At 41.1% G+C, this 23,242-nt stretch overlaps 1 protein-coding gene across 1 annotated transcript in view; it reads right to left on the bottom strand.

Annotated features, from left to right (window-relative positions):
* LOC115797025 (Fc receptor-like protein 5) overlaps window positions 1-13,818 on the bottom strand; it is a 28,922-nt gene extending 15,104 nt beyond the window's left edge. Inside the window, exons 1-4 of the mRNA XM_030753507.1 lie at window positions 13,755-13,818; window positions 13,303-13,569; window positions 11,982-12,251; window positions 11,597-11,875 (exon numbers count right to left, since the gene is read on the bottom strand). Coding sequence (XP_030609367.1) covers window positions 11,597-11,875; window positions 11,982-12,251; window positions 13,303-13,569; window positions 13,755-13,818 — 880 coding nt within the window. The remainder of the gene's footprint in view (window positions 1-11,596; window positions 11,876-11,981; window positions 12,252-13,302; window positions 13,570-13,754) is intronic.
* Between the last annotated feature and the right edge of the window lie 9,424 nt (window positions 13,819-23,242).

Below are 23,242 nucleotides of genomic sequence, written 5' to 3'. Positions count from 1 at the left end.
CCAAGTGGAAGTGGACCGAGAGAAAAGTGTTGATGACAAAAATGACATTTAAAATAAAAGAAAAAGTCAAGTCACTTTAGTTTTTAAGACATTTGGCCGACTTACAATAGTCAAACACACACACAAAAGGAAAACACATGAAATATATTAATTTATACATTTGAATCCATACAGTGTGTATCATATCACCCTTTTTGCCATGGAGAACATCATATATATACAGTAAAAATGTTGATTGTTACCCTCGTGTAACACTTCAAAAGCTGAATTTAAAGCCACAGTATGAGATACTACACATCATGTCTTTCTGTCTGCTCGCTGCATGGATGTTATGAAGTTGCCTCACTTATAAAGATGATTTAATAATGTCTGAATGATCAAAATATTTCTACTGATATCTTTATTTAAGATTTTACATGGAAAAAAAACAGCAGAAAAATTTTTTTTTAATGTTGTTGTTAAGCTGTGATGTGATAGCACAATACATGCTAAAAAAAAACAAACTTTATAGTGTGCTTGTTATTAATACTGCAGTGGTTCATTACAAACACTAATCCTACTGATACTCAATCCCCATCTTTCTTCATGGTTTGTGAAACTCGTCCCCCGTATTGTCTCCTCAACAGAACATGTTGTTGTCTTCAGTCACGTCTCTTGTTTCATTGATGGTGAACTGATTTTAATGGACCTGAAACAAAATCATAATAAACAGCTGGAAAACAGACTCATGGTACTGGAGACATATGAGGATTATATGAGGTGCTATTGGACTTTCTAGACTACATGATGTGTGTGATTTCTTGATTTTATTTTAGGGAACCCAATGAGAAAAATATAAAAACAATAATTAAAAAAAACAATAAAAATCTTGAGTAAGGAAATTTGCAAAAACAGGTTTTCATCCACATACAGTGGGTATGGAAAGTATTCAGACCCCTTTAAATTTTTCACTCTTTGTTTCATTGCAGCCATTTGCTAAAATCAAAAAAGTTCATTTTATTTCTCATTAATGTGCACTCAGCACCACATCTTGACGAAAAAAAAAAAAAGAAATGTAGAAATTTTTGCAAATTTATTAAAAAAGAAAAACTGAAGTATCACATGGTCATAAGTATTCAGACCCTTTGCTCAGCATTGAGTAGAAGCACCCTTTTGAGTTACTACAGCCATGAGTCTTCTTGGGAATGATGGAACAAGTTTTTCACACCTGGATCTGGGGATCCTCTGCCATTCTTCACAGAGTTGTTCTGAAGTCACTCCTTTGTTATTTTAGCTGTGTGCTTAGGGTCATTGTATTGTTGGAAGGTGAACCTTTGGCCCAGTCTGAGGTCCTGAGCACTCTGGAAGAGGTTTTCTTCCAGGATATCTCTGTACTTGGCCGCATTCATCTTTCCTTCAATTGCAACCAGTCATCCTGTCCCTGCAGCTGAAAAACACCCCCATAGCATGATGCTGCCACCACCATGTTTCACTGTTGGGATTGTACTGGGCAGGTGATGAGCAGTGCGTGGTTTTCTCCCCACATACTGCTTAGAATTAACACCAAAAAGTTCAGTATTTATCTCATCAGACCAGAGAATCTTATTTCTCATAGTCTGGGAGTCCTTCATGTGTTTTTTGGCAAACTCTATGCAGGCTTTCATATGTCTTGCACTGAGGAGAGGCTTCCGTCGAGCCACTGTGCCATAAAGCCCCAACTGGTGGAGGGCTGCAATGATAGCTGACTTTGTGGAACTTTCTCCCATCTCCCTGCTCCATCTCTGGAGCTCAGCCACAGTGATCTCTGGGTTCTTTTTTACCTCTCTCACCAAGGTTCTTCTCCCATGATTGCTCAGTTTGGCTGGACGGCCAGGTCTAGGAAGAGTTCTGGTCGTCCCAAACTTCTTCCATTTAGGGATTATGGAGGCCACTGTGCTCTTAGGAACCTTGAGTGCTGCAGAAATTCTTTTGTAACCTTGGCCAGATCTGTGCCTTGCCACAATTCGGTCTCTGAGCTCCTTGGGCAGTTCCTTCAACCTCATGATTCTCATTTGCTCTGACGTGCACTGTGAGCTGTGAGGTCTTATACAGACAGGTGTGTGCCTTTGCTAATCAAGTCCAATCAGTTTAATTAAACACAGCTGAACTCCAATGAAGGAGTAGAACCATCTCAAGGAGGATCAGAAGAAATGGACAGCATGTGAGTTAAATATGAGTGTCACAGCAAAGGGTCTGAATACTTATGACCATGTGATATTTCAGTTTTTCTTTTTTAATAAATTTGCAAAAATTTCTACATTTCTTTTTTTTTTTGCTGTCAAGATGGGGTGCTGAGTGCACATTAATGAGAAATAAAATGAACTTTTTTGATTTTAGCAAATGGCTGCAATGAAACAGAGAGTTAAAAATTTAAAGGGGTCTGAATACTTTCCATACCCACTGTATCTTAAAAAAAAACAGTAAAATTATTTTTAATTGCTGCTCTGAGCTCATCTTTCTAGCACATCCTCTTCCTACCTATCAATAACATAAATGGAGCAAAGATGCAGTCAGCTTGCTGCTTTAAAAATGAGCACATTAAATGAACACTCTGTTTCAGTGGATTCATGAAGAACACTGATCAGCTGTCAAACGTACTCTCAGCCTGAAACAGATCTGCAGTAAATCACAATTATTATCTAATAGAACTGAAACAAGCCAAACACACTGAGCGGTGCTCAGGCTGTCAGGATCACTGCTTTTAATCAAAAATATTCTCCTTCTCGCTCAAAGTGATTTGAATTATTAAGTTCATTTAAACAGATGAAGATAAAACAGCCAAAGAGCCGCTGTAAAGATTTTATACCTCATGCTGAATTTGGATTCAGATTATAGTAGTCAGAGCTCTCCTCTGAGTCACCACGTTCCCCTGTTAAAGTGATCAAATGAAAATATTTTGAAATAATCATCCTCTGTTATTATTAGTGACCATAATTATGAATGTATTTTTTGTCATATTTAATAGCTCTCATTTTGGGCACTCACTCATCTTGTTAATGACTTTGAGCTGAATTGCAGATGAGACATTGGTGTAATCATCTTCGGATCCAGCAGAAATAATAATGTTATTGATTTTAATGATAAATACAGTTACTTTATGATCACACAGCTTCCACAATATTATATTAATTAAAGTTTATACTTTACCATTTTCAGTGTTTTCAGAGCCTCTGATTGTCTCATAGACACAAAGATCACCTGCAGGTCAGAGAAAATCAGTCACCTCATGTCTGTGATACTAATTTAAACACAAGTATTCTTACCAGTCACATTTGTATTAATTGTTGTTATTGTCTCAGCTTTGTTTGATTCTACAGTGTCAAAGCTGCAGCAGACGTAAGACTAACCATGAAGAAGAGAGGAGTACACTTGCTGCTGAGTCTCATGCTGACCGACCCCCTGGTCCTCAGCAGAACCTTTATTAAACATGTAAAACAAAACATTTCATTTACTTGGTTATGGATTTTACATTCTTGTTTCCACTTTAGGACCACATGTTTAAATGCACTGCTGTGCAAAAGTTTTGACCCACCCCTCATTTCTTTAAATGCACCAAACACCTGAAACAGGACCTGAGATCTGCCCTTCAGAGAGATCTTGGCAAAATTGATGGAATTATGAACTCAGAAAAGTGCCATCGAATTTTGATCCACCATGTTTCACCATCAGGAAAACATCTGATTTCAACATGAAAATGATCCCAAACACATGTCAATGCAGTAAAAGCATACCTGGATAAAAAGCACACAGTGGAATACTATCAGTCATGGATTGACCTCCTCAGAGCCCGGAACTCAACATTATTGAAACAGTGTGTGATCATCAGAAGAAAAAGCAGCCAACATCCAAAGGAGAGCTTTGAATGTCCTTCAAGAAGCCTGGAGAACTATTCCTGAAGACTGCTTAATGAAAAGACAAGAAAGCTGCCTCGGAGAGTTCCGGCTGTGCTGAAGAGTAAAGGTGGACACAGCAAATATTGACTTTCAAGCTTGCTAGAATCATACAGACTCTGTTTTTGCCCCATATTCTGTATTTCCATTTATGTTTGCATGTTTCAATAAACCACTGCATCTATTTGTAAATTTCCTAGCAAAATGAAAAGAAGTGAGGGATGGCTCAAGACTGTATATTGTATTTAAAGAGTAAAACATTTAATATCAGAATTACAAAAAGTCTCACCTTTTGACTTTCTGCAGCAATACAACAAGAGCAGAAGGAAAATAAATATGATTCCAGAAATGAGTCCAATGATCACCACAACAGGAAGTAAAGAGCTTTCAGAAACAGCCACAGCTGTTGGAAAAGAGAAACATGAACTGTTACCGACAAGAAACATAGTGTCAGAAGGTTCAGGTCAGGTCTACAGAGAAAGAAAAATGCTGCTATTTTAACACTTTGTATTTACCCTGTAAAGTATGCACTGAGCTAATGAAGCCTCTAAAATTACAGCTTTAAAATGTTAAAGATCACAAGCATGATACCATTTCTCTGCAGCCAGTGTGTCGTAATGACGCAGCAGATAAGGAACCAGACTAGAACTAGATTCTACTTCTGTTCTAAATGTTATACAAAGCTCATATTGAACACTGTCAAATTAAAATAATCACTCCAGTTTGTTGAAGACTGTTTCAATATGATTCCAGAAATGACTCCAATGATCATCACAACGGGAACTAAAGAGCTTTCAGGACTGCGCACGGCTTTCTTTTTCTAAATGTTGTATTCCTAGAGCACTCACTGATGGAAAACTCACTGTTTTTATCAATGCTGAGTGGATCACTGTACTTTGTGTAATAAACCGGGTCTCCTCTTCCTCCTCTGCACCTGTAGAGTCCTTCCTGTGAGACTCTGATTTGTCCATCTGAAGGGAAAACAGCATCTTGTGTGGTCAGAGGCTCAGAAGCTTTCTCATCTCTGTACCAGTAGTATTTCCATCCAGATGACTGGTTCACTGAGCAGCTCAGGGTCACATTGTCTCCTACTGGACTGTCTTGTATATCAGAAGTTATTTGGGCCTTTGGTTGATCTGCTGTTGAGTTTAGACAGGAAGGAAAATGTTTATTATACCTCACACACAGGTCAGGATCACACTGCCCTGATGTTGTCTGTCTTCATTTTTTTTTTTTTTTAACTTTATTGCCAACCAAACATAGGCAATTTACATACAAACATTTTTATCCTGAGACTGAAATTGGGGCTTCACATCATTATCTGTACACTGAATCCCAAATTTCCATTTACCATCATACAGGGTAAGGTAGGACAGGTACCCCAACACAACAGACAGAGAGGCAGGTCAGAGAAATATGCACCTTAATTAAGAAAAGTCACAATAGGCTTCCACAGTCTTTCAAAGCTCTGAGCTTTCAATTGTAGTTGGGCAGTTAGTCTTTCCATTATATATACATGCTTAATTTTCTGTGTCCAGTGATGCATATTTGGTGGGTCGGGCTTCATCCAGTTCATTGTAATCATCTTCCTGGCTGTCATTAGAAGGATATGTAGCAGAGTTCTTTGGTCATGTGTGAGGTGATCAGAGAACACATCAAGTATGAAAATTACAGGGTCAAAAGGGATGTTTAATTTTAGTATTCTCTCCAGTACCTCTTTAACATTTTTCCAAAAAGGTTGTACAGTGGTGTGAAAAAGTGTTTGCCCCCTGCCTCATTTCCTGTTTTTTTGCATGTTTGTCACACTTAAGTGTTTCGGAACATCAAACCAATTTAAACAATAGTCAAGGACAACACAAGTAAACACAAAATGCAAGTTGTAAATGAAGGTGTTTATTAGTAAAGGTGAAAAAAAATCCAAACCATCATGGCCCTGTGTGAAAAAGTGATTGCCCCCTAAACCTAATAACTGGTTGGGTCACCCTTAGCAGCAACAACTGCAACCAAGCGTCTGCGATAACTTGCAATGAGGCTTTTACAGCATTCTGGAGGAATTTTGGCCCACTCATCTTTGCAGAATTGTCCTAATTCAGTTACATTAGAGGGTTTTCGAGCATGAACGGCCTTTTTAAGGTCATACCACAACATCTCAATAGGATTCAGGTCAGGACTTTGGCTAGGCCACTCCAAAGTCTTCATTTTGTTTTTCTTCAGCCATTCAGTGGTGGACTTGCTGGTGTGTTTAGGATCATTGTCCTGCTGCAGAACCCAAGTACATTTAAGCTTGAGTACACGAACAGATGGTCTGACATTCTCCCTCAGGATCTCTTGGTAGACAGCAGAATTCATAGTTCCATTTATCACAGCAAGTCTTCCAGGTCCTGACGCAGCAAAACAGCCCCAGACCATCACACTACCACCACCGTATTTTACTGTTGGTATAATGTTCTTTTTCTGAAATGCAGTGTTCCTTTTACGCCAGATGTAATGGGACACACACCTTCCAAAGAGTTCCACTTTTGTCTCATCGGTCCACAGAATGTTGTCCCAAAAGTCTTGGGGATCATCAAGATGCGTTTTGGAAAAATTGAGACGACCTTTAATGTTCTTTTTGCTCAGCAGTGGTTTTCTTCTTGGAACTCTGCCATGCAGGCCATTTTTGCTCAGTCTTTTTCTGATGGTGGAGGCATGAACGCTGACCTTAACTGAGGCAAGTGAGGCCTGCAGTTCTTTGGACGTTGTTGTGGGGTCTTTTGTGACCTCTTGGATGAGTCGTCGCTGCGCCCTTGGGGTAATTTTGGGCGGCCGGCCACTCCTGGGAAGGTTCACCACGGCTCCATGTCTTCGCCATTTGTGGATAATGGCTCTCACTGTGGTTCACTGGATTCCCAAAGCTTTGGAAATGGCTTTATAACACTTTCCAGACTGATAGATCTCAATTACTTTCTTTCTCAATTGCTCCTGAATTTCTTTGGATCTCGGCATGATGTGTAGCTTTCAAGGATCTTCTGGTGGACCTTACTGTGTCAGGCAGCTCCTATTTAAGTGATGTCTTGATTGGGAACAGGTGTGGCAATAATCAGGCCTAGGTGTGGCTAGGGAAATTGAAATGTGGTGAAAAACCACAGTTATGGTATGTTTTAACAAGGGGGGGCAATCACTTTTTCACACAGGGCCATGATGGTTTGGATTTTTTTTCACCTTTACTAATAAACACCTTCATTTACAACTTGCATTTTGTGTTTACTTGTGTTGTCCTCGACTATTGTTTAAATTGGTTTGATGTTCCGAAACACTTAAGTGTGACAAACATGCAAAAAAACAGGAAATGAGGCAGGGGGCAAACACTTTTTCACACCACTGTATCTGAGGACAGTCCCAGAATATGTGGGTCTGATCGCCTACTTGGCCACAACCCCTCCAACATTTATCACTTACACTGCTCTTTGAGAGAAAGCTTTTGAGTGGAGTTTGAAAAAAATCTTACTTTACACTTCCAATCAAATTCTTTCCAGTACTGACAATTCCTTTGTGGCAGCCAGTGCAAATGTCCTCCCATAATTCCTCCTCTAATGTGATATTCAATTCCTTCTCCCATTGTTGTTTAATATGCTGAGTGTCATTTGCCTCGTCCATCATTAATTTTTTATACATTAAGGAGACTTCTTTTTTCATGTTTCCTGAATTTTCAAGTAAATCAATTAAATGTTTTTCTATGTTTGTTGGTTCTCTTTTAATGTGTGTCTGTCTTCATTTTACCTCTTCTTCAGTTTCCAACAACAACACAGACCAAACTGAAATGGTATGAGTGCATCCATTTATTATAACCACAACATGGTAGAAGAGTCCAAACAGCGTTGATACTGTCATTCACTTTCACCCATTTTCTCCTCTTATACAGGCCTGTAATGCACTTTATCCTGTCAGTGTAAGGTTTGTTTGTTTGTTGGTTGGTTTGTTTTTAAACCTTTATTTTACCAGGTAAAATGTTTGAGAACTAGTTCTCATTTACAAACATGACCTGGCCAAGAGGCCCCAATTGAATCAGGTCCATTACACATAAATACACATAAATATAAACATATAAACATACCAAAAGCAATCAATCAATCAATCAATAAATCAGAGATTAACATGGAGCCTGCATGTAAATGATGACAACTGGATAAAAACAGGAATGAGAAGAAGAACTGATGAGTTAGCGTAAAGGGAGAGAGGGGACATTAACATGTGTGTGTGTGTGTGTGTGATTGTCCGCATGTATGAATATATATAGGAGAAAGTGTATGTGGGTATGTAAATTAGTGTGACCTGGGGTGGTCAGCATGAGCAAAAGTCAACTATAATCTGTTGAATTTTATGGTTGAAAGTAGTAAGAGATGTTAAAGTTGCAAGTTTGAGGGAGCTTTGTAAAGTGTTCCAGTCATTTGCTGCTGCAAAGCGAAAGGAGTTGCAGGCAAAAGCAGTAGGGGTATTGGGAATGGTGAGCTTGATGTATTCACTCGACCTTGTGCGATAATTAATATAGGCTACATGAAGAAGAGATGGCAGATAAGGTGGTGTCTTGCCCAGGATTTTCTTATAGATGAAGTGAAACCAGTGATGGAGCCTCAGGTATGAAGAGAGGGCCAGCCCACCAGTTTGTAGAGGTCACAGTGATGAGTGTGGAAAGACGCATTAGTGGCAAAGCGGATGGCTGAGTGATGAAGAGTGTCCAGTTTTCTGAGAGCAGTGCTTGATGCCATTTTGTAGATAATGTCGCCATAGTTCAGAATTGGGAGTATTGTCATCTTGACAAGAGCGTGCTTGGCAGCATGAGTGAAGGAGGCTTTATTGCGGAAGAGGAAACCTAATCTGGCTTTGACTTTTGTCTGCAGATTGTTGATGTGTGTGGTGAAGGACAGAGATGAATCCAGCCAGATGCCTAGTAAGATTTAACGTACTCCAAAGCTGTGCCATTGGCACAGCTGATCTTGGGGGGATTGGAGGCCTCATTTTTTCGACCAAAGATGATGCATTTGGTTTTACTGGTGTTAAGGCGCAGATAGAGGTTGTGAAAGGACTGCTCTACAGAGGTGAGGCTGAGATGAAGTGTAGATGCAGCAGAATGTAGTGAAGGTCCAGTTGAGTATAGGATGGTGTCATCAGCATAAAGATGGATTTGGGAACTGCCAGCACCTTTGACTACATCATTAATGTAGATGGAGAACAATGTTTGTTTGTTTGTTTGTTTGTTTGTTTGTTTGTTTGTTTGTTTGTTTGTTTGTTTGTTTGTTTGTTTGTTTGTTTGTTTTAGGTGGTTTTGGAAGGGAGGGAGAGAGGTGCTCCATTTCATTGTAGTATATTTTTTGGACTGCTGAGTTCAGTTTCACTAGCCACACCCAAACCTGCTGAATCAAGAAATCACTTAAATGGATGCTGTCTGACAAAGTAGGCTAAAAGCTCTCAAAGAGCAACACATCATGCCACAATCTAAAGAAACAGCTGAAAAACAAAGTCAGTGACATCTGTCAGTCTGGAAAGGGTTACAAAACCATTTCTGAGGCTTTGGGACTCCAGTGAACCACAGTGAGAGCCATTATCCACACATGGAGAAAACTTGGAACAGCGGTGAACCTTCCTACCAAAATTACTCCAAGAGCACATCGACAACTCATCCAGGACATCACAAAAGAACCCAGAACAACATCTAAAGAACTGTAGGCCTTACTTGGCTCAGTTAAGGTCAGAGTTCATGATTCAACAATAAGAAAGAGACCGGGCAAAAATGGCATCCATGGGAGAGTTCCAAGGAGAGCAAGCAACAGTTAAACATGGCGGTGGTGGTGTGATGGTCTGGGGATGCTTTGCTGCTTCTGGACCTGAATGATAGAACCATGAATTCTGCTCTCTACCAGAAAATCCTGAAGGAGAATGTCCATTCATCAGGTCATGCCCTGAAGCTCAAGAGCACTTGGGTTATGCAGTAGGGTAGTGATCCAAACACACCAGCAACACCAGCTCTAAGTGGCTCAAAAACCAAAATGTAGATTTTAGAGCAGCCTCATCAAAGTCTGGACTGAAATCTGATTGAGATGCTCTGGCCTGACCTTAAACAGGCCGTTCATGCTGGAAAACCCTCCAGTTAAAACAATTCGTCAAAGAAGAATCGGTTAAAATTCCTCCACGCTGATGTGAACGACTCATTGACAGTTATCACAAACACTTGCCACCTGCCAGCGGTGGGACAACCACTTATTAGGTCAGGCAGGTTTGGATAAAATTTTTCCATTAATAAAGGAAATCATCATTTAAAAATGGAACATTGCATTTACTGGGGTTATCCAGTATTAAAATGAGTATGATGATCTGAAAGTTGGACAAATATGCAAAAAACTAAGAAATCCGGCAAATACTTCTTACTGCAGCTCCACAGGGAAATTTGAAAAAAGTAATAGTATGTTTTAATTTCTCACCTTCATTAAGTATTATGATGTGATTAGATTATTTGTTAATTGCAACAGTTTGCTTTAGTTAGGCAACAGTCATCTTCCTACATTATGAGCAACATCTTTCCTTATTAGAGAAAAAAGCTCCAAAATATCCACACTAATATCAAAACCTCACACGTCACTGTTCATCCCATTAATAAAATAAACCCATCAATTTATCCAGCACTCCTGATACAAACTTAAATAAAAGATAAAAACATCATGACCAAAAAAGCTTCACACAGCTCACCTTGGTGGGCAAAACAAACAAATTGGCAATGTAAAATGTTTATTTCACACAAGAAATGTGTCCAATATGTTCATGCAATGTACACAAGACACTATGTTGACATCACTTGGCTCTGTACATCATTTAAACACTGTTGGAAAAATGTCAGTATCCTTCATTCTAGGCTGCCTCATTCCACAGTGATCCAGCTGAACATGGAAAACATGATACTAACCCTTGTAGCACACACACACACACACACACACACACACACACACTACACCCTAAATGATTACTTATAGACTACATCTCTTTGCAAAACAAATCCATCTCCATCCTTAAGGAGTTTTTCCTTCTCACTGTCTCCAAGTGCTTGCTCATAGGGGGTTGTTTTGACTGTAATTAATTATTGTAGGGTCTTTACCTACAATATAAAGCACCTTGAGGTGACTGTTTGTTGTGATTTGGCACTATATAAATAAAATTGGCCTGGTCACCTCTCTTTGACTTCCTACAAGCCTCATTACTGTTTTATTACGTGAGTACATCGGCACCATACAGGCTCAGCTGTGAACCTGTGCAGAGGCAGTGTCCAGCCTAATACCTGCTCCATGTAATTCACCAATGATTGGCAGGTACAACCCACATGTTCTGTCCACTATGATTATCTTCCCATAGAAATGACCTCAGCTTCTGCTTACAGTAATAATCTGGAATCAAACCAAATCTGTCTGCCTAGTTACAATTTTTTTTCTGTTTATTTATTCATTTAATTATTGCACTCAGGTGATGGAGAGGAAAAAATCTTTGCCCTCCCTACACCAGCTGAATATTCATGACACAAAGTGTCTGACAAACTGTCCACAATGAGCTGCTATCAGCTGCAGCTCTCTGACTAAAAATGTAACATGCTTTTTAGACCATTTCATTCCTCTTGTGCTGACCATTGTGACATTTGTAAAATGTAGATCACAACAAACATGACTTACTTGATGCTGACAGTGTGAAGGCTTCACTCCACTCTGTTGAAGAATATGAGTCATCTCTGAGTCGACTCTTACACGTGTAGTCTCCTCTGCTGGACTCAGAAACTCTGAATCTCCAGAGATTAAAGTGTGTCCACTGTGTGATTCGCCAGGGAACTTTCCACTGATACTCCCACTCGGTGGGTTCTCCTCCTTCCTCCACCTCACATGTCAGAGTGATCATCTCACCCCTGAATATCTGAGTCCAGTTGTGTTGTTGTTTTACAGCAACTTTATTGGAAACTTAACAGTTGAGATACAAACAGAAACATGAAATCAACAGAGAAAACATAATATTGTATGTTTGCTAATCATGAGTGAATGGTTCAAACTAAATTACTGAACTCACAGGTTATCTCAATGCTGACTTCATCAGTTTTATCAGTGTAGTAAACTGGGTTTCCTCTTCTTCCTCTGCAGCGGTAGATTCCTCCTTGAGATACTCTGAAAACTCTGTTCTGTTGATCATCTCTTCTGATTTGAACTTCAGTGTTGTTTTGGGTGCGTCTGAACCACTCATATTTCCACTTAGCAGATCTCCCCACAGAGCAGGTCAGTGTCACACTGCCCCCTACTGGTATGATTGTTGTTCCTGGTGTCAGTGTGGCCCTGGGTTTACCTGCCGTTATGACAAAGAAGGAAAAATAGATACATGTGATTCATTACACAGACATAAAAATAACATTACAAAGATGCATTTTAAAGTACTGTATGTTTTAATCTAATGCAGATTCGGACTTGCTGTAAAATCTACAAAATTCATCATCAGTTTTTTTGTATTTGTTTATGTTTGGTTGGTTGGTTGGTTGTTTTCTGCACTTTGAATTCTTGCTGGTGTCTCTCTCAACATGGTGACACCAACCATCTGTAAATGAACTCAGTTTAACTGTTTGTCCATTCTCTGACCTGAAGAAGTCACACTTATGTAAACTGATACAGTTCACTGAAGGACACACAATGATGGGTCTGCTTTTTGGTTTAGATAACACAATCGTCAGTCACCTTAAATTTTCTTTTTTAATTTCTGATTTTTCTGCTTTTTTTTTTTTTTTTTTTTTTTTTCCACAGTTGCTGTTTCACAGTAGCCCCTTAACTGGCAAGGGCCCGGTGACGGGCCGTTTGTAGTCCCTTTTATATGGCAGGCTAGACCCTCCCATTTTTATTGACACGTCATTCGGCCAATCATGTAACTGGCTGCACCAAATCACCTGACAAAGCTACGTGACGCCCTCTGAGTATTATTGGCTCTGGGAAACCCATTTCTTAACATGATTGGCCGAATGAGGTGTCAGTCAAAATGGGCGGGTCTAGCCTGCCATATAAATGCACTTCATTCGGCCGGCGGACCAGACGCAGCCAGTTAATAGGCTATGAAATGGGTTGTTCAGAGCCAATAATAACCAGAGGGTGTTATGTAGTTTTTCTCAGGTGATTTTTTTGCTGCCAGTTAAGGGGTTAAAACACACACATGTAGTAATGATGATCACAGAGTCTGTGAGTATTTTAGTGCTGTGTACACTGTGAGTAAAGTAACAGGTAAAATACAGACGTCCTGGTTAAAGTTACAAGTTTCTATGACAACATTAATTAAATGTACTCTGTATTTTATCATTCAGATGAGTATTTGAACAGAGATCATAAATTTATGCTGTTGGTCGCTGAGGACTTACCTGATACAGTTACAGAGACAGTGTTACTGCTCTTTGTGTTAGATGAGTTCTTCCTGTGACCAGAACACTGATATTCACCACTGTAATTAATAGATGTTATTGGTAATCTGTAGTCTTTTTTTGTGTTGTAGGGGATGAATTCTTGACCATCCTTGTTGAGTTTGTATTCCCAGTCAGTGTCTGCTCCTTCATTCATGTCACACATGAAGGTAACAAACTCTCCAATGAAAAAACTGGACCAGTTGGGTTCAATAGTTAGCCCAGCATCTAGAATCCAACACAACCACAGCATTAACAATCTAACACACTTTTATGCACTATAGGAGGCAACATCTGTGTTTATACTGTATGTTCATATATGTAAAAAATAATAAGATTGATGCAGCAGGCTGAGATGAATCTTTATTAATAAATAAAAAGAAAGAAATGAAAAAGTGAAAGTGTTCAGTCACCTTGAGCGTGTCCAGTGCAGAGGAGCGTACAGAGCACTACAATAAAGGCAGAAACTTCAGACATCATCAAACTAAAGACACACTCAAAGATGGCAGAAATAAAACACTTGGGCTTTTAGCAGTGGCTGCTGTGATTGGCTGCATTTTAGATTAAGATGTAAAATGCATCAAATGATCACAGATGAAGAAACAAACCTTTCTTAGATAAACTAAAGCAGCTCCACTCTAATCTGAGTCAGTGCACTAAAATCTAATCCAGGCTACAAACAACCATGTTGATAACAAACATGAGAGTCCTCTGTTCAAATGAACTGAAATGCTCCAAATGACTGATACTCTGTTCTTCTCACTGAAACATGTTTATCAGTCAGTATGAATCAAACTATAGAAGTCAGTGATGTACTCACAGAATAGGCCCAGCTCACAGAGCAAAGTGGGTCCCATCCTCACATCCAGCAGCGACACGTCTGAAAACTTCTACAACTTCCTGTAAAGAGAAAGAGTGAAGCAGCAGCTACGACACACCAACAACTGTGATGAAAACAAAGAGTTTTTAACTTCTTCTCTCTGCTTCCTTCCTTTGACACAGAAATGACACAAGAAACATGTCAGGCAGATTTTTATGAAACGCCTGTAATACAAACATAAAAAATCAATAAAAGCCAGTTAGTTGAATTATACATGTGAGCTTGACTTAGGGGCCAAAGAGGCAAAATGAGGAGATCACAAGTATTAAATTTAAAGTACATTAATTTTATAATCCAGAAATACAACAAGAACACAACTCTGGCTGCATTTCACTTTGCAGGCAGTCTCTGTTCTCCAAGTTCGGGTCCTCTACCAGAGGTCTGGGAGCTAGAGGGTCCTGCTCAGTATCCTAGCTGTTCCCAGGACTGCGCTCTTCTGGACAGAGATCTCGGATGTCTTTTCTGGAATCTGCTAGAACCATTCTCCCAGTTTGGGGTCACCGCCCCGAGTGTTCCCATTACCACAGTCCAGATCCTCTCTAGCTCTTCTCTGAGCCCTTGGTATTTGTAAAGCTTCTCGTGTTCCTTTTTCTTGATGTTGCCATCACTTGGTATTGCAACATCTATCACTATGGCTTTTTCCCTTTGTTTGACCACCACTACAATGTCCAGGTGGCTAGCCATCACGTGTTTGTTTGTCTGTCTGTATCTGGAAGTCACACAGGAGCTTTTCTCGGTCATTGTCGACAACCCTTGGGGGCATGTCCCATTTTGACCTCAGGACTTCCAGGCCATACTCGGCACAGATGTTCCTGTATACTATGCCAGCCACTTGGTTATGGCATTCCATGCATGCCCTGCCTGCTAGCATCTTGCACCCTGCTGTTACCTGTTGGATTGGCTTGGGGACATCTCTGCACAGCCTCTGTTGATCTTGTGCTTAGAGCTTGTTTCTGTGCTGCCATGATTAGTGAGGATGTGGGACCGATGTATATATATATATGGTCATTATGTACAGAATAACAGTGGAAAATAGGACGTATGTATGGTGTAACAGTAGTCGTGTGTGTCAAGACTGATCTCAGCAAGAGTGGTTAAAAAACAGAGGATTTAACATCCAGCCTTCTTATATTCGAGTAATACAAAATGCTGTAACAAAGTATATCTATATGTGATTTTGCTAATAGTTAATCATGCATAATTCTCATCAAATATAATTATTACGTATTAAGTGTAAATCTAATCAATGTAATGAATGAGAGAGTATGATGTTAGGAAAATAAACTGTACTGATTTGTGTGTATGATGAAAAGAGGAAGTGCAGGAAGTCAGTGTTGAGGCAGGGGTTGGTACAGGAAAAGTACTGAATGTGGCAAAGTAGTGATGAGACTGCTGTGCTGAAGCTTCAGAGCTTGTGTCGCGATATCGAGGAAGTATTTTATGAAGCATGTGTCGAGGCTTGCTTTATTTAGGGCGAGTGACTTCATTGATTACTTCTGACTGCTGGTTTGGGTAGTGGTTCGAGTGTTGGCGTGAGTTATGAAGCACAATGGATCCCTGTAGAATTTGCATGTTAGTGTTTGTATTGGAGTTTGGCCAGTTTGCCTGTGACACAGAGGAGCTTGTTTTAATGCACACTGTAAAAAAGTACGTAAAAACTGACAGTGGAAAACTGTGAAATGGCAACAGTAACAGACCATAAAATCAAAAAGGATGTATTTGAATTATACATATTGCTGAATTTTACATTTAAATGTATTTCCCAGGTTGACTGAAATTTAATCAGGAACTATTTCAAATAATAGTTTCAGTTTTTTGTTTGTTTTTTCAGAAAAGGAAATGCAAAACATTGTATTGTTTTTAAATCTGTGTGTATCAACTGTGTCTCAACTGTAAACCGAATAACTGGATTTAGATTTCATCATACAGATTTTCTTTTCATGCACCTCGTGAGTGGTCCCAAAATATTCAGCTTATTACAGATTAACCTGCTAATATAAAATGAAACTGAGAGGTACGCGCATGCATCACACAGACAGTATCCAATCAGCAGCTTCAGACTGAGCCATGACTGAGCAGTTACACTCAGAGGTTAGCACCTTTTCTGCCCTCTCTGTGTGATAAACAACATTACTACACGATGGTACATCATCCTGCCTCTGGGTTTACTCCAGTTTTGTGTCAACCTTGCAACAACTACTTATGTCACTATGGTAAGGTAAGTTACCTTAACAGTATTGATACTATTAGCAGCAGTGAAGCCCTGAGCCAGCATTGTGGAGGTAAAGCCAGAGTTAACTTTAACCAATATCAGCTAAGGAAATGTTCAGCTGTCATTTTGGGGGAAGTTGTTTAAGACACTGAAATGTTGTGTTCCTCATGGCAAACTTAATCAAAACGAACCATTTCTTTAGGTGCATTCGCTGACATGTTGTAATTAAGGAGAAATTTAAGGCTAACATTTACCAGAGGTATAATCAGAGTTAAAGTGGACCAGAACATCTTCAGTTAGTGAGTAATCAATCTGAAAGGCAGTTTAATACTTAATACTGTACAGAGGTCAATTTTGTCTCTTTTCCATGAATTCTGTCATCAGGCACCGAGCACAAAAACATCAGCATGCTGGTGGGTTCCAAAAATGGCAGGTTTGATTCTTGTGAAGGAGTCGCTTGCATGACTCATCTAGTGACATCCCTGCCTGGCCAATCAGTGGCATGCAGCCTGTTGATGCCACATTTTTGATCAACTTGGCGCACCTGGAAGCGTGGCTGAGTAGGTACTAAAAAAGTATGTGGTAGCATCTCCTGGTCCACACTCCAGTCCAGTGGGTGGCGGTAATGCACCTATAAGCTGGTTTGCCCACCGCCATTAAAACCACAAGAACAAGGTACTAGCGCCCATAGACATACGTCTATGCTGGCGCCTAATGGAATACCCTAAAAATTGAGCCAAGCTGAATCTAGCTGAGCTGAGTAGGTACTAGTGGAAAAGCGGCAGTCTCTGATATCTCCATGCTGACAGCATGGAGATATCAGCTCTGTAACTAGAGCTCTGCTAGCATTATAGAAGGTGAGCAGCATAAACAGAGTGTATGTAATTGGCAGGTGATTTGAAATGTTTCAAACAGCTCAACAAACTGCAGTTTGGACCACAGTGTGTCTGTGAGCTAAAATGTAATAATTGTTATTCAAAGGTTACATGAAAATACTACGCAGTTTAATGCGGGCTAAAGTAATTACCGTAATCCCTCACTTATCACGGGTGTTACATTCCAGGACCACCCGCGATAAGTGAAAATCCGCGAAGTAGGGATGATATATTTATTTTAATACTTATACATTATTTTAGTAGTTATACACTATTTTAAGTTTTTATAAACCCTCCCCACACACTTATACACCAAATATATACATTACTGTACAACACGTACTACACATATCTCGCACCAAATTTGTTCCTTAACTGAACAATAGTCTCTCATGAATGAAAAACAATTTAAATCAACTTTTAAATTCCTCCTTTGTATCCACACGAGTATAAAGACGTTATTCTTTCCTTTTCAGTATCAGTGATGATGCAAAAACTGTTGGTGCTGTATTGATCTCTTTCCAAAGGTTTCTTTCATTAAATTTCAGAAAATCAGTTTGGTTTCAGTTCTCAGTTTCTTTTTCCACAACACAGGAGAGCTGCTGGTAATGGGTGTGGCTGATGAATTGTACTTGACCTGCTATTCAGGCAGTGTTTCGTCAGAGGACATTGGGACATTTCTGGAGGTGAAAAGAGGCATTTAGAGCTAGGCGAGTCTCCTCACGACCGGCTTGATTAATTTCTGCTTTAGCTGTTGGGGAATACCCTTGGAATCAGAAACTCTGATCCTTTACAGCCTGTCCAGACTTCTTGAAGGAGTAACTGGCCACGCACCCTAAGACAGCTGGCACAGGCTCCCACCCATGACCCCAAACTTTATAAGTAATTAATAAAATGGATTCACAGAAGAATAAAGTATCAGCTGATGCTGATAAACAGATCTGTCATACAGTGATGATTTGTTTTGTTTCACAGTCAGTAAACACACAGTGGGCCACTTCCTGAGGCTCATGGGAAAATTTTTTTAACTCAAACTTTTAAAAAGTAAGCTCTTCAGCCTTTATCACAAAATCAGTTTCAAATACAGACTGAAACCCACTAAGATAAAACTGAAGAAACACTTTACCTCAAATCAAATACTAGTTTTATAAAAATACTGTGTGACTCTTCCATAAACTGTTTCCACTGAGAACAGCCTGAGGTCTATATACTGTTCCAACAAATCCTCCAATCCAAAAATATACACTATATTTCCAAAAGTATTCACTCAACCATCCAAATCATTGAATTTAGGTGTTCCAATCACTTCCATGGCCACAGGTGTATAAAACCAAGCACCTAGCATGCAGACTGCTTCTACAAATATTTGTGAAAGAATTGGTCACTTTCAGGAGCTCACTGAATTCCAGCATGGTACTGTGATAGGATGCCACCTGTGCAACAAGTCCAGTTGTGAAATTTGTGCACTACTCAAAGTGGAAGCGAGTGGGAACAACAGCAGTTCAGCCATGAAGCAGTAGGCCACATAAAATGACAGAGTAGGGTCAGCAGATGCTGAGGTGTGTAGTGCACCAACTTTCTGCAGAGTCAGTAGTTACTGATCTCCAAACTTCAAAGATTCAAGGATCCAAATTTCATGTGCCTTTCAGATCAGCTCAAGAACAGCGCATAGAGGGTTTCACGGAATGGGTTTCCATGGCTGAGTAGCTGCATCCAAGCCTTACATCACCAACTATAATCCAAAATGTTGGATGCAGTGGTGTAAAGCACGACACCATTGGACGTGTCAATCAAGACAGCCCAACAACATCCAGAGACTTCAGGAACTCAGGGTGAATCTCATCCACCCCAGACACCCTGCCACAAAGGAGTTGTTTTACTACCTCACTGGCCTCACCCCCAGTGATGGGCCAGTCGTCTTCCTCATCCCCACACTCTGCTTCCACTACAGAAGGCATGTTAGTGGGATTAAGAAGGTCCTTGACGTATTCCTTCCACCGCCCACTATATCATCAGTTGAAGTCAGTAGTTCCCCACCCGCACTATACGGTATGCCAGAATTTCTTCAAGGCAGTCCAGAAGTCTTTTTCCATGACCTCAACAAACTCCTCCAACACCGAAGTTTTTGCTTTGGCCATCACCTGAGCCACATTCTGCTTGGCCTGCCAGTATCCATCAGCTGCCTTTGAAGTCCCACATGCTATCCGAGCCCAATACAACTCCTTCTTCAGCTTGATGGGTCCCCTCACCTCCAGTGTATACCATCTGGATCGGGAATTACCACCACAACAGTACCAACCCCCTTGCAGCCACAGCCTCAACAATGGAGGTGACACAGTCATGGTGACATGGACATGGTCCATTCGGACTCAGTGTCCTCAACCTCCCTCAGAAATTCTGCCAGAGGTGGGAATTGAAGATCTCAGGCGTTCCCAGCGCACCCTCACAATACATTTAGGTGTGCAGGGTCTGTCCAGCATCTTCCCCCGCCACATGATCCAACTCACCACCAGGTAGTGAGCAGTTGACAGTTCAGCTCCTCTCTTCACCCGAGTGTCCAGAACAGATCTGGTGATACAATTACAAAATCTGTCATCGACCTGCAACCTAGGGTGTCCTGGTGCCACATGCACTTACGAACATCCTTATGTTTGAACATGGTGTTCATTATAGACAAACTGTGGTTTTCACAGAAGTCCAATAACAAAACACCATTATGGTTCAGATTGGACAGGCCGTTCCTCTCGATCAAATCCCTCCAGGTCTCACTGTCATTGCCCACATGAGTGTTGAAGTCTCCCAGCAGGATAATGGAGTCACCGGATGGAGCACCCTCAGGTCACCCCACCTAGCGACTTGAAGAAGGGTACTCTGAACTGTCATAAGCGCAAGCAACAGTCAGGACCCGTTCCCCATCCCGAAGGCGCAGGGAAGCAACCTTCTTGCCCTCTGGTGAAAACTCCAACGTACAGGCAGCATGCCGAGGGAACACAAGAATACCCACCCCAGCTCGCCGCCTCTCACCGAGGGCAACTCCAGACTGAAACAGAGTCCAGTTCCTCTCCAGGAGACTGGAGACAGAGCCCTGGCCATGCATTGAGGTAAACCCGACTATATCTAGCTCACACACTAGCCAGGCTTCTTCCCCACCAGAGAGGAGATATTCCATGTCCCAGTAGCCAGTCTCAATAGCCAGGGATCGGTCCACCAGGGCCGTTGCCCAATACACACTGCACCCAACCCCTACAGCACCTCCTGTGGTCAGAAGGCCTACAGGAGGGCAGGTCCATGTTTCCTCTTTGGGCTGTGTACAGCCAGGCCCCACAGGCTAAGGTCTGGCCACCAGGTGCTCTCCATCGAGCACACTCCCCAGACCTGGCTCCAAGGTAGAGCCCCAGTAACTCTATCCCAAGCAGGATAAACTGTTACCTTGGGAGGGGGTTTCATAAGGGTCATCCAAATTGCTCTTCATCTGACCCCTCACCCAAGACCAGTTTGCCTTGGGAGACCCTACCAGGGGGGAAAAGCTCCAGGAAAACATAGGCCCTGGGATCACTGGGATCGTGTGGCGATTTGTATAAGATCTGTGCAGACTGAAGCACACTGATATGGCATGTGTGCATACAGAACAGGAAAGTTTAGAGATTGCTGCACTAACCAACACAGTGTGATTTTGTCTGTTTAAGGATGCCTGGGTCTGGTCAGATGGAGCAGAAACTTCCTTCAGGTACTGACAAAGAGGCCTAAGTTAGAGTTGAAACTGTGTTTCTGTGGAAAGTACACAGTCTGGCTTCAAGCTGACTGTAACCAGAAAGCAACATTCATCTGTCATGGAGGTACTGTTCCTGAAATACAAAATTTAAAAAAACAAAATCAGTTCCTAGACAAGATACAAATGTGTTTTTTATTCAACCTCCAAAACTGGGGTTAAAAATAATAATAGTCATAATAATGACTAAGATTAGAGAAGTGGGCCGCTGCAGGAGAGGACAAGGTTCCAGAGGAGAGGAATCCACAAGAGAAGGCTGTTGATGACGACTGTATTGAAAGGTGTTCACCTACTTGGCCTGATGAGTGAGTCCGTCCGTGGACTTGCTGTTAAGTTGGTTCACAGAGAGGACACTTCCAGGAGGGCAGGCAGGAAGCTGGGCACAGGAATCCGAGTGCAGAGGAGGGGCTGAAGATTCAGAGGACCAGACTAGAGTCAGCAGGCAAGTTGTGCAGGTGAGTGGTAAGCTCTTGAGCCAGGTGAGGTGAGACTGGAAGCAGGGTGACACAGAGGTTAGCAAAATCAAATTAAGGCCTGTTTTTCATTGTACAGTTGGTAATTAATAAATGGAGTGCTTTCTTACTAGTTACTTAAAACCTCTTGCCCTCCATCAGGAAAGAAAGTTAGCTTCTATGTATGCATGTTATATGTGACTGTTTCAGCACAGCTCTCTGGTTTGTGGGGATTGAGACTAAACAAATAAGGAAAATTTTCCATTCAAATCATTTCCTGTAATTGACTTCAGCTATATTCAAATTCCTTCTGTGGATTGCATGAACGTTCTTTGTGCTGCTGATAGCTGCTGCCAGGACTGCAGAGACTGAAGAATGTCAGACAATGCAGGTAACTAAGCACAGTAGTGCCCCCTTTAAGCAGGGGTGAAAGTAGTTTTAAATTTTTGCTGGTACTATGACAAAAACACACATACACACACACACACACACAAACACACACACACACACATATATACATAACAAGCAGACCGACATTAAACGTAGCAGTGAACGTTTTAACCTGTTAACTGGCCAAACCAAAATCACCAGTAAAAATTACGCCCTCTTGTTATTATTGGCTCTGGAAAACCAATGTCATTGCCTGTTAACTGGCCGCGTCCTGTCCGGGATGTAGTGCATTTTATATGGAAGTCTAGACCCTCCCATTTTAATTGACACCTCATTCGGCCAATCATATTAAGAAATGGGTTTTCCAGAGCCAATAATTACAAGGGGGCGTCATGTAATCTTTTCGATTGATTTTGGTGCAGCCAGTTACATGATTGTCCGAGTGAGGTGTCAATCAGAATAGGAGGGTCTAGCCTGTCATGTACAATGCACTACATCCGTCCCGCTTACGGGACGTGGCTGTCCGTTGACAAAAGCGTCATTCTCTGAGGGGAGAGAAGCTAGAGACTTGAGGCTCCAGAATAGCACAAACAGTTCAGAAACAATTTGAAATGAGAATAAAAGCAATTTATTAACTGATCGTGTTTTAGACTGCTTATTGCTAGCGGATCTACTCTGACCCAAAGTGCAGCCGTGACCGGTTCTGAATGATGGCTTTACAGCAGACAGCCACTCCAACTCTTGCCGGTGCTGCGTACCGGCGCAGAATCTTTTAGTGGTACCCAGTACTGGACCGTACGGGCTTACTTTTACCCCTGCCTTTAAGACTTATTCTTTCAAAAATATAACATGGGTTAATGATCCTACTGGATAAACCAGGCAGGACAAAGTAAGAATGAATGATTTCTGGAGAGAAAGAGGTCTAGGTGGATCTGCTTACACTGCTGCCCCTGCAAATGGATCCAGATAAACCCTCAGTCACACAGGTCATAGACACATCTGGCAACATCCTGCCACCAGGGAAAAATGTGTAGTTCTGACTCACTGACAAGTGGTTGTTGGAGATTGCTGGCTGTTGCTAGGTGAAATCAGTCATAGAGAGCATGTTGCACCAAAAAGCTCCTTGTGATTGGTTTGACCGCTAACAGATTTCTGACAAACACTACAGCCAAATGTTTGGTGAGTATTGGTGAAACTTCAGATACTCGCCTTCACAGTAAAGTTGTTTCAAAAGGTGCAAATTTTACTTTGAAATCAAACGTTCTCTGTTTCACATTTGCATCACACTTTTCACAGTTTCATCTACATGTAAACGGGTTTTAC

The sequence above is a fragment of the Archocentrus centrarchus genome, chromosome 18 (genome assembly GCF_007364275.1).
Source record: "Archocentrus centrarchus isolate MPI-CPG fArcCen1 chromosome 18, fArcCen1, whole genome shotgun sequence".
Taxonomy (NCBI): domain Eukaryota; kingdom Metazoa; phylum Chordata; class Actinopteri; order Cichliformes; family Cichlidae; genus Archocentrus; species Archocentrus centrarchus.
The sequence above is the reverse complement of the archived record's forward strand: the minus strand, read 5'-3'. Positions and strand labels throughout refer to the sequence as shown.